Source organism: Gekko japonicus, unplaced genomic scaffold, assembly GCF_001447785.1.
Source record: "Gekko japonicus isolate JY-2015 unplaced genomic scaffold, Gekko_japonicus_V1.1 scaffold404, whole genome shotgun sequence".
NCBI lineage: Eukaryota > Metazoa > Chordata > Lepidosauria > Squamata > Gekkonidae > Gekko > Gekko japonicus.
Genome location: NW_015174854.1, coordinates 1,126,750 through 1,138,712, shown reverse-complemented (window position 1 = coordinate 1,138,712; position 11,963 = coordinate 1,126,750). Strand labels below are relative to the sequence as shown.

General features: G+C 41.2%; 1 protein-coding gene across 2 annotated transcripts in view; it reads right to left on the bottom strand.

Annotated features, from left to right (window-relative positions):
• Positions 1 to 11,963, bottom strand: part of AIDA (axin interactor, dorsalization associated) — a 45,600-nt gene that overhangs the window by 5,555 nt on the left and 28,082 nt on the right. For both annotated transcript variants that reach the window (XM_015424587.1, XM_015424588.1), the window contains 3 exons: positions 2,713 to 2,835; positions 2,155 to 2,277; positions 1,331 to 1,448 (listed from right to left, as the gene is read on the bottom strand). In XM_015424587.1, the coding sequence (XP_015280073.1) occupies positions 1,331 to 1,448; positions 2,155 to 2,277; positions 2,713 to 2,835 (364 nt within the window). The remainder of the gene's footprint in view (positions 1 to 1,330; positions 1,449 to 2,154; positions 2,278 to 2,712; positions 2,836 to 11,963) is intronic.

Genomic DNA, 11,963 nt, shown 5'->3' with positions numbered 1-11,963 from the left:
TCGCACAATGGCGGCAAGCGTCTGGGCGATGAGTCTCCCTGAGGCAAATAATGCAGAGTGTGTGGCTGTCACAAGGGGCAAGTTTGCTGCCACAGCCAACACACAGTTTGAAACAGACCCCTCTCTTGGCCATAAAAGAGTAGAATGGCCCAAGAGAAAAAAGTCCTTTGATGAGGTGAAATAAATTTTACCTCGGGGGGGCGGGGGGGAAGCTGCCTGAGGCAGCAGCAACCCTCAACAAAAAGTCCTTTTTAAAAGTTTATATATTTCTAAAGAAAAAAATAAAATAAACGCTGTAAGCGAAAAAAGTACAATTTCAATAAACCCTCGTGAGAGGAAAAAATGCTTCTTCACCGACCGGCAGAAAACAAGCTGTTAACATCGCAGCGGTCAGAAGAGAACTGGCGGGATCGTCCGTGCCCCTCCTCCTTGAGCATGCGCAGTGGGGTTCCTGTGCGTGCTTGGGAGAGAGGAACGAAAATCCCTTTGTAAGCTTTGCATACCACCAATTCGGATCAGCGCAGGCGCATAATCCCATGGGTGTGATGCACAGAGACCACAAAGAAGATACGAAGTTACAAAACTGGACACTCAACTAGAACTAACTGAACTCCAACTTATGAACTACAGTAGTTGCACTTAACCAACATTTTATCTGTGTTCAGAGCTAAGCTTATATCTATAGTTAATGTTTATCAGTGGTACATCTCTCTCTAAACAGCTACTACAGGCCATACCCATTTGAATATTTAAAAGCCTGCTCAGCTACACATACAAATAATATTGCTTATAGCAGGGGTCCCCAACACAGTGCCTCTGGAGCATCATGCCGCCCACCCACAACTTTCCTGTTGTAAGTCAAATGTATTTATAAAGTGGGCAGGGCCTACTTTGCTTTACCCAGCAAAGCTTCTGACTGGCTATGCGGATTTCTTAAACTGTTGCTTTGGCTGCAGCTGCCACCACAGCACAAGGATCATCACTGCGTGACAGAAGGTAATGAGTGGCAGCCGTTTTGTAGCTGCACTGACCACCGTTAATGAATCCCAAAGGTGCCTGCAGGCTCGAAATGTTGAGGGGCCCTGGGCTGATAGGGAAATCCAAGGCCTTCCTAAACAATTCTTTAATTTAAATTTTAAGCCATATAAAAACTGTTGGGTGATCAAAGATAAAACTTCAGGCAATTCAGAATATTTACTTATCAGCCCTCCATGCTGCACAAAGTTAGGAGCAAGAACTGTGTCTGACTTTCACAGAGAATGCTTAGAAAGCTACAACCTGGTGGATAATCTGATCTCATATTTAAATTGTGCGTAGCACATGCACTTACAGTTCTATGACCATTGGCCCAGGTTTAATTTCATCCATTTCCATGAAGGCAAAGCACTTGGTGCTAGTGAATCTTTTCTTAGGCTTATAGTGTTTGAATTCAAAGAAAATAGCTGCACCTGAAGTAAGAAAAAAAGTAAACAAAACATAGCAACCAACAAGCCAGGGCACTGGTCTATCGGAAAAATATATAAAACTATGTGTCAAAAGGACTCTGTAGTATCACCCACATTTACATAGATAAATAGGACTGATGTATGGGGAATCAATATTAATTTATCACACCCACAGATATTTCCCCTCTAAAAAAATAAAAGTAATAAAACATATCCTTTCTGCTTTATGAAAGGAACTATTGGGTTCCTATGAAGCATGAACAAGACAGTGATTGTGAATTTGTTGTTGGCTCCTCCTGGCACGCTCCAACTCCAAGATCTTTAAAAGCGGGGGGGGGGGGGGACGCACTGCGGTAAGGGAATGGGATGAAATGTTCCTCAGTTTCCACTGGTGCTTTCCTAGCCATAAGAATGAGTTGGGAAGACTTTGCACAGTGGGCCCCCTAACTGCAGGCCACCTCTAAGCCATGCAAGTCTCCAGCCATGGAGGTCTTGAAAGAGGACTGAAAGTCACTTGTGGAAGCATCTTTTCTGCTGTGTTTCACTGCATTCTAGGAACAGTCTGGTAGGTTGAAAGACATATGAAAGCAAAAGAATCTCACCACTCCAAATCCGGACATTTTGTTTACAATCTACACTTTGTGAACTATCCACCCTCAAACTTTGATCTGCTAGTTACACTTTGGTAAGATTTTACAATGAGAATCACCTTTTGTTAATTTTTCAACATGTTTCTGAATCTCAATGTCTACATTAAAGTGAACATATGTGTCCTCCTTCCTCGAAGCAACGGGTGTATCTTGCACAGGAGTAAGGTCTATTCCATTCAGATCTGTGGGGAGAAGAATTACTGGTTTTATCAAAACAAAAAAAAGCTGTAAGCTACACTGCATTTCATAAAATGTTATTTCTAGATACTGAATAAAACTATTATACATATGACTCATGAAGAAGTTTATTTGTTTTGTGAATGACCCAAGGGTTTCCCCTTCAGACAACATGAATTTCCTTATCACTTCCAAGCAGAAAACAATATGCTCAACATTATGGGTAACTGGTGTATGCATCTTGTACCATATGCGTGCCACAGAACCCCTCAACTCTCAAGGAAAATCAGAATACAAATGTGAAAAATAAGTTAATTCAGCAAATATTTATATGGTGGAAGACAAGGACGATATCTGGTGGTACAGTATTAAATAGTTATGTAGTCTTTGCTAATAACATTAAACTGACATGCCCAGTCAACTAATATAGGAAATATTACCTTTCACACTAACTGTGATATAGGGATCAATGCACTGTCCAGCATCCTTAAGACCAATTTTCTCTATCTTGATAGTAAGCAATGTCATCCCAGGTTCAGAAGGCAATCTGGGTAATAAAGTACCTGGCAAAAAAATAGACCAGAAGGTTAAACACGGTAGCATGGACCCTTAACACTGTTTTCATGGCTGCTTCTAGGTTCTGTTTGCATTTTGGGACTGAAAGATTCAGTCCACCATTACTGACTGTTTCAAACGGAGGACTGCCTTCCTTTATATCACATCCAAGCTTGACCCCCAATACTCACACACAAAGGATCAGCAAGTGTATCACAAGTGTCTTTGGACAAAACAAGTTCTAGGTTTACCATGAGGGTGATGAACCAGCATAAACTAGAGTCCCTCACATACCTGGATTGCAAGTATCAGATGCACTGTATGAGCACATAAACACTGCACAGCATATGGTACATGAACACCCAGTTTTAGTTGCTATCGTTCAGAACTCTCAGTACCAAATTCTGCAGTAACACAAGTCATAGGTCCAAGGATCACGAGAGCAAGAACTTACAGCATAGCTGCACATGAATCAAAACATTTCAGATAATGGAAGTACGAATTACTCTAGATGGAAGAAAAGTCTTCCGAGCTAGAAAAGTTTTAAGTCAATTCCTTTTGCTGAAGGTAGATTCACGATCAGTGAAAGTTGCAGAAACAACACTAGTTTGAAAGCAAGCATGACTGTATGATTATAGATTTTTAGTATAATTAGGATTCAATAGCTCCAGTTTGCCTATCTGCATTTTAACAAAACCAGCAAGACGGTTCTTAAGAGGTTAAGGCTCTCAGAAGTCAGACAGCCACCGAAGATAAGCCTCCTGCTTCCTGACCCCCCTCCAGAGGGTCAGGCGGAGCCCACCCAGTCAGAAATCCCAGGGAGCTCCAAAAGAAACAAAAAAGGAACAGGGCGATTCAGGAGCGTCCTGAAAACCACCTCATCACCATGCCACACCAGAAGCGGGGGTGAGGTCGTTCTGCCTCTAAGCAAGAACGGAAAACGGAGCAAGACATGGCTGCGATGTCTTGCTTAGCTGCAGCCAGCCATTTTAGAGTGATTTCGGATTTACAACATAACAGACTACAAATAATGAAGACTTGATGTATAATGCTTGATGATCAAGCATAAAAACGAAAGGTGAGGATTTCTTCTTAAATACCCCCCATGGAATATTGCCAAACTTGAAGGAAAGCGGCTACAAAGAGAGCAAGAATCAAAGTTTTGCTTCAAAGTGGTGGGGGTGAGAAAATGACTTTGTTTGTTTAAACCATTAACTACTTAGAGCAATGGCTGTGAGGGTCTCGAGTTGCATGACGTTTCAGAATTATTGGAAACACTATTAAACAGTTTAAGAGAAAAAGTTTAAAAATGGCTTCAGAAGAGACTGAGGACGGGGAGAACACAGAAATTAGGAACCTTTCTTGGGAGCAATTTCAAAAGGAAGTAAGGCAAGTGATGAAAACAGCATGTAAAAATATATTTGAAAAGCCTCAGAGTCTCCCTTTAGATTTGGATGGTGAGAAAGAAGTAATGGTGTTTCAGCAGGCTCTGGATGAGCAAAAGGCTCCTTTCCAAGACGAGGGGAAACAGGATATATCTCCCACACTTATGGAAAATGAAGTCTGAAAGTAAACAAATTTGTAGCGTGAAAGAACCAATAAATTACCGGCCAAGAAGGTTCTCAAACTATTCAAAAAAAAAGAGAGAGAGAGAGGTTGAATTTGCCTAAAAATAAAATAAAATGTGCTATGAAGAGAGTTAGTAAGGACAATAAAAAGCTAAAACTCACTGAAACATAAATGGGGAAAGACAGGAAGGCTTTGTGCATATAAAGATGGACGTGTGAAGAAAACCAGCTTTGACAATAAAAGCTTAAAGAGAGGCTTGTTGAAATATAAATGGAAGAAGATAGAAACAGAACTCTATGTGTACAAAGATGTAAGGCACTGAAAAAGAATTGTAAACAAAAAGCTGAATGGGAATTGTGTGCTGAAAAATGCTCTTGTTGGTTTGTTTCTGTTAAAGTAGGTAATGGAGATAATAAGGTATTTTTGCTCTCTGATCTTACCTGTAAACAGACTTCTAACTCTGATTGATTCTATTTCTAGATTTTAGACTGATTGAATATATTGATAAGTAATGGTTGAAGGGGGAAATGGTTCTACCTTTTTTGGTCACATGTTTTCTCCTCTTTTTTCTTTTTTTTTAATGTAAGTTTGTATTATATATAGATAAATTTGTTCCCTGATGATTTATGACACAAAGGTTTCTGTTAAAGGAGATGGTTTTTGGTTAAAGTATAGTAGAAGGTTTATATTCTAATATTTATAATAATTAGTAGGAAGACCAGTTATTATTGTTTGTAATTTGAAACTCTTATTATGTGTTGATTTAAATTGGTACTTTTTGGGATATTTACAAGGAGTATTATTCTTTGAATAATAAAATCAGTGTATTTGGTAGCAATAAAATACAGGGAAGAATAATATACAGGAAGCAATAGGCAAGAAAAGAATAAATTTGAGTATATATACAATAGTATAGGCCTAAGAGACCGATTACAGAGGTCCTTATAGGAGTAATGGTAATAATCCCATCTTGTAATATTGACTAATTATTTCTTCCAGTCTGATGGTATATTTTCACTATAAATGAATCGATAGGAGGGAAAATGTTTACGCAGATATTGAAAGAGAAACTGGAACTTGGTTTAGATATAAACTTATTTGAAATAAAAGAACTGTAGGTTAGGTGTATAAAGTAAGCTTAGATTAAATAAAATTGGAAGGTAAAATGAGAATGTACTTAATGAGTGTTATCTTTATTGTTTCCTCTGTAGTTGCTAGAAAGCTTGTATATGCTTGAATTAGGAGTTGGGTAATGGTGTAGTAACAGAAGGAAATTAGAATAAGTTTGTTATGTTGTGTTTGATTATTATTATATTGTGTCAGTATTTTCTATTTCACTCATCTTTTTTTGGGGGGGGAATTAATAAAAAGATTTTAAAAAATGAGTCAGACAGTTGCTCCTGTAGCATGTGACCAGACCAGAGCACAGGAACAGGACTGCTAATGGGGGTTAATGAAGCTTCAGGGGGAGCAAAAGACAATGAGAGAGAGAGACTTCTCTAAACAAGGACACATGGATAAAACTCCTGTACAAGTTCAGCATTGGGGTCAGGAAGTTAGAGGATACATTATCCTCACTCGTACAGCATTCTGTATAGTTCCAGTTGAGTACCCTTTCTTGCCCCTTAACACCTTTAAACAGCCAAACTAGCCATGAAGGCAAAAAGCCACCAGGGGTATGTGGACTATCCAGTGCCACATGTATGATGATCTGCTCATGGGACAGAAATTGTGGGTGCATACTGAACATACACAGCTCTTGGCTCTCAGAAGACAGTTACATTCCCTTGAGGCTAAGGTTGCTGAACTGGAGAAGCTGAGAGGTAGAGATAGGTAAATAGACAAGACCTTTAAGGATCTGCTAGAACAGTTCTACTCCTGTGCTGAGAGCTCCTCTACGACCATGGAAATTGAGGGTCTCTAGGTTGGAAAGCATCACGTTAAGGAAGGTGGACATCTTTCCTTGTATGAAGAACTGATACCTCTCATACCACACACCACATCCCTTTGGGGTTGGAGGGAGATAGGCTTTTGATACTAGGTGATTCAATCATTAGGAAGTTAGAGACTTTTGACCATACGGTGACTTGCCAGCCTGTAGTGAAGGTTGCAGATATCACACACTGTCCAAAACTGTTGCTCAAGCAAGGCTTTTCTTTTGTCCTTTACCCTGCAAGCTTCATGGCAGTATGGAAATTTGAACCCATAGCTCCAAGGTTATAGTGTGTGTGTGTACATACACACACACATATATATATACACACACACACAACACCAGATGCATATTTAATTAATTTTATGGAGCAATTAATACTGTGTTTAAATTCACTAAATGCCAAGGAAGGCCAGAAAGACATGCAATGCAGAATGAAAAACTAGAGTACAAGTTTTATACTCCGCCCTTCACTACCCGAAGGAGTCTCAGAGTGGCTTACAATCTTCTTCCCTTCCCCTCCCCACAACAGACACCCTTTGAGGTAAGCAGGGCTGAAAGAGCTCTTTCAAGAACTGCTTGTGAGAACAGCTCTGAAAGAACTTGTAAGTGACCCAAGGTCACACTAGCAGCTGCATGTGGAAGAGTGGGGAATTGAACCTGGTTCTCCCTGATTAGAGTTCATGCTCCTAACCACTACTCCAAACTGACTCTATGACATATACTACTCAAAGGAGATTTCACCCATACAAGACATAGCACTGTTAAAAAAAACAAAAAACAAAAAAAACAGTAGAAGAAACCATTTTCTGTACTTTTATGAGTTGTCACCTTAACAATTCTCCTGTTATATTTTGTGCCAATATTACAAACATTTAAAAGTAATAGTTTGTCTGGATTTATCCTTCCCCCCAAATATTACAAACCTTACAGAATAATACTTTATTTTATTTTTACAGCAAAATGAACAGTATATTTGGTTTTAAAGGTAAAGGTAAAGGTTCCCTTGCTCGAAAGCCAGTCGAATCCGACTCTAGGGTTGCGGTGCTCATCTCCGTTTCAAAGCCGAAGAGCCAACGCTGTCCGAAGACATTTCCGTGGTCATGTGGCCGGCATGACTAAACACCAAGGTGCACGGAACGCTGTTACCTTCCCACCGAAGTGGTCCCTATTTATCTACTTGCAATTTCTTGCTTTCGAACTGCTAGGTTGGCAGGAGCTGGAACTAGAGACAGGAGCTCACCCTGTCTTGCGGCACCCGGGTCTTGAACCGCTGAACTACTGACCTTCCACAGCCTGCAGTTCAGCGTCTTAACCACTTGAGCCACCGCAGCTCCTATATTTGGTTTTACTGACCACAAAAACATATGGCTTCACATTAGGGATCCCAGCCCTCGGTCTGGGAGGGGGATCCCCTGATTTGGAGCAAGCTTCCCTGCCCCTGGCCAGCTGGGGCAAATCCTGACACCAAATGATGTTTTGGGGCAACTTCTGGTAAAAGCAGAAGTACTGCCCCCAACATGATGATGTCACCCATGAGTGACGTTATCGTACCAGACACGTCGCGTGGGGGGGATGCTCTGGAATTTGGGCAAACTCTATGGTTTTGGGGTGAAAAACCATAGCGTTTCACCCAAATACCAGAGCATCCCCACATGATGTTTCCATCATGACGACGTCACTTCCAAGTGGCATCATCGTGTCAGGGGCGTCACATGATGCCCCCCACCTCACGGAATGCCCCCCAAGGGCCCCCGCCAACAGAGATAAGGGACCTGGCAATCCTACTTGACACCAGTATGAGCTTCCTACAAGAATGGGAAAAACTATCTGCCATCTTGCAAAGTAACGGTGACACGAAAAATGGCTGTTTCTACAACTAATATAATAGCGTATTTGGCTTTATCAGCCTCAAAAACATATATTTTGACATAAAGATGAACATCCTACATAGATTTTAAATATTGCAATAACCATATCTGCCTTCTTGGAAAATGGCAGCTACAGAAAAATGTCCCAAATCTGGCAGGAGGATCCAGTAACAAGTAATGAAGGGAACACAGAGCTTTCAGGGCCTCACAGTATATTTCTCCCTCAAGTTCTTTTCTTTTTTTCAGAGCTTCTCCTTGTTGCTTATGCTGGAAGTATTCTGTGCATCATGTGTGAGCATGTCTGACCCACTGCAGCAACGTAATACTATTACAATAAAGTCCTCCAGAACTCCTGACAGCACCATAAACCTGGTGCTGATAGACAACAGTTTCTTCATGAAAATTCTCTATTAACATTGAATTATTAACTAAAAATCCACTTTCAGCTGAAGAATTACCATGAGACAGGATAAAACACATCTTGACAATATTCCACAGGACTGAGAAATTCTGTTGGCCACCAAAACACCAGTGTAAAATGTGTCCAATCCAACTTCATCATCTTGTTTTACCACATATGCTTGAAACTGAGCCTTGAACCAGTGAAGTGGCTATATTTGCGGATGATACGAAGTTGTTCAGGGTGGTGAAAACCAGTGAGGATTGTGAGGCACTCCAAAGGGATCTGTCAAGGATGGGCAAGTGGACATCAACATGGCAAATGGGGTTCAATGTGGCCAAGTGCAAGGTGATGCACATTGGAGCCAAAAATCCTAAATATAAACACACATTGATGGGGTCTGAACTGGCAGAGACTGAAAAAGAGAGAGGTCTTGGAGTTGTAGTAGATAACTTACTGAAAATGTCGAGACAGTGTGTGACTGCAATAAAAAAGGCCAATGCTATGCTGGGGATTATTAGGAAGGGTACTGACAACAGATCAGCCAATATTATAATGCCCTTATATAAATCAATGGTGCGACCTCATTTGGAATACTGTGTGCAGTTCTGGTCACCACACCTTAAAAAGGATATTATAGCTTTGGAAAAAGTGCAGAAAAGGGCAACTCGAATGATAAAAGGGTTGGAACACTTTCCCTATGAGGAAAGGTTAAAGCGCTTAGGGCTCTTTAGCTTGGAGAAACGACGACTGAGGGGTGACATGATTGAAGTTTATAAGATTATGCATGGGATAGAGCAGGTAGAGAAAGAGGTACTTTTCTCCCTTTCTCACAATACAAGAACTCATGGGCACTCAATGAAATTGCTGAGCGGTTGGGTTAGAACGGATAAAAGGAAGTACTTCTTCACCCAAAGAGTGATTAACACATGGAATTCACTGCCACAGGAAGTGGCGGCGGCTACAAGCACAAACGGCTTCAAAAGGGAATTAGATAAGCATATGGAGCAGAGGTCCCTCAGTAGCTATTAGCCACAAGGTATAGATAGGGGCTCTGGGGCAAGTGATGCGCTGTCTTCTTGGTGCTTGGGGGGGGTCAACAGTGGGAGGGCTTCTAGTGTCCTGGCCCCACTGGTGGACCTCCTGATGGCAACTGGTATTTTTGGCCACTGTGTGACAGAGTGTTGGACTGGATGGCCCTTTGGCCTGATCCAACATTGGCGTCTCTTATGTTCTTATGTTCTTAATTCATTGTGGGCAGCTGCGGTTTTTCAGTTGTGTCACTGATTCATTTGCTGTATGTAGAAGTTCAATAACAGTCCCTATTCTGGTGATTCCAACATTTGGTTTGTGTATAATAATGGTGGGATCTACTGGAGCTTCCAAAATGGCGACAGGGAGGTAATGCTAATTTGGATGTTACATTGCAGATTTTATGCAATTTGCAGGCTTACTGTTAGGGAGCTCTGCTTCTTCCACATACTTCTTGGCATTGTCAAAAACACTGATAGCCCTATCAAGACACAGAACATTCTCCACTGACCTTGTGGAGCAAAACTTCTGGGGAAGTTCTGTGCTTCCTTATATAGCAGTGTATGATGTTTGCCTAGCTGGGGAAGCTTTGAACAGACAATACGTGTTGCACAAGACTGAATTATGGTCCCATTTCACTGCATGCAATCCTGTTTTAAAAGACCCAAGTACAACATGAAGGCTACACATTCCAAAGTCAATCAATTTGTTTTCTTCACATTTCCAGTCAGGCTTTCAATTTTTTTTCCAGAAAAAAAGTAATTTACATTTGGCCCATCCATAGTAATTTTGCAACTGGTGAAGAAGACATGCCTTCTTGAAACTTCTGAAGGTCTTCCTCAGTAGCAGTTTGAAGAAAAACACTGGTCAGGTACTGTGTGGAGTTTTGGGGGGCAGAATTCACCCCCAAAATCAACCACTAAACCCATCTGACCCTTTTGAATCACCTTATTCAAAGCTTCATCAAAACAGATAACAAGAATCTGGCATTGTTTCAGTAGAAGGTCTGAGAGGCATGGTGTCCAGCCAAAAACTACAACATACATTGCTTTTGTTTTTCCAAGATGAAACTGTTAGGCTATCTGGATATCTAAGAACATTCACTTGAATAACTGACTGATGTTGTTGCAAGAGTTAAATGACATCTTCTTCCATCACTAGCTGCAAAGTCCATAGGCACTCTGCTGTCCTAACAGTCTTTAATTATATAGACAGCCTTACTGTTTTGTGTAGCAGGTAGCTCTCCACACTTTTCATCACCCTAAACATGTTTTCAGAACTTCTCTTTTTCCTCTGTGCTTTTACTACCTGAGCTTGTAGATGGTTTTGAACAAAAACCCATTGCAACGGACGGTTGATTCAACTTAATGTTCAGGTTCTTCTGGTGTAATGGTCCCTGTGCGTGAGACTGCACAGTTCTAATTCCCATATTACTTAGTTGAAAAATTGTGTAGCACACTTTACTATACCCTTTGTATTTGTCTCCAGCAACTGATGATATCCATGGAATGAAGTCAGCATGAAGTTTGACATACAGCCATTGCATATTAAAAAGTGTCCTCTTAAAAGCCATCATCAAAATGTAGTTCCCAATGCAGACTTCCACAGAAGCACTCACCTGCATGTCTGGCAAGTAGGTGCTATCAGGGCTGGAACTTTCTGGGTTCCAGAATGTGTAATTAGCAGATCTGCAGCAAGGAAGGAGGTGGAGCTTGAATGCTTGCAGATCATTTCTGGAATCCAGCAGAAGCAGACAACCCCATCTACAAGCTTGACATTTTGGAAGGAGAGAGGGAGCGAAAGCTTGTTCTCTGTAAAATTCAGCCGCAGCAGACAAACCTCATTGGCAAACTTTACTTTGCATTGTGCACTGTGGAAAGTGCAACAACAGCAAAATTCATTTGCAAGTTTTTCATGTAACTCAGTGCTGGATTTAGTTCAGGCAAAATCTCTATCTCCTGTCTATCATTCTAGTCACAACTAGGGATGGGCACAAACCTAAAAAGGATGGTTCAGTTTGGCCCATGAAATGAACCCCAAATCAAGCCAAAAGGGCCCCACCTGAACCAAGCTGTTCCAGCAAATTTGGCTCCCCCTTTCTCCCAGCCGCGGTGAGTGGGTCTGCAGGTCATCTGATAGGTTTAACTGGCTGGCAGTCATTTAACCTGTTGGTTTCACTTTCCCCCATGCAAAGGGGGAGCAAATCGAAGGGGTTTAATGGATTGCAACCATTTAAACCTAACAGCTCAGTGGGTCCACCAGTCAGCTGTTAGGTTTAAATGGCTAGCAGCCTTTGAAGGGGGGAGCAAAACAGAAGGGTTAAATGGTCGC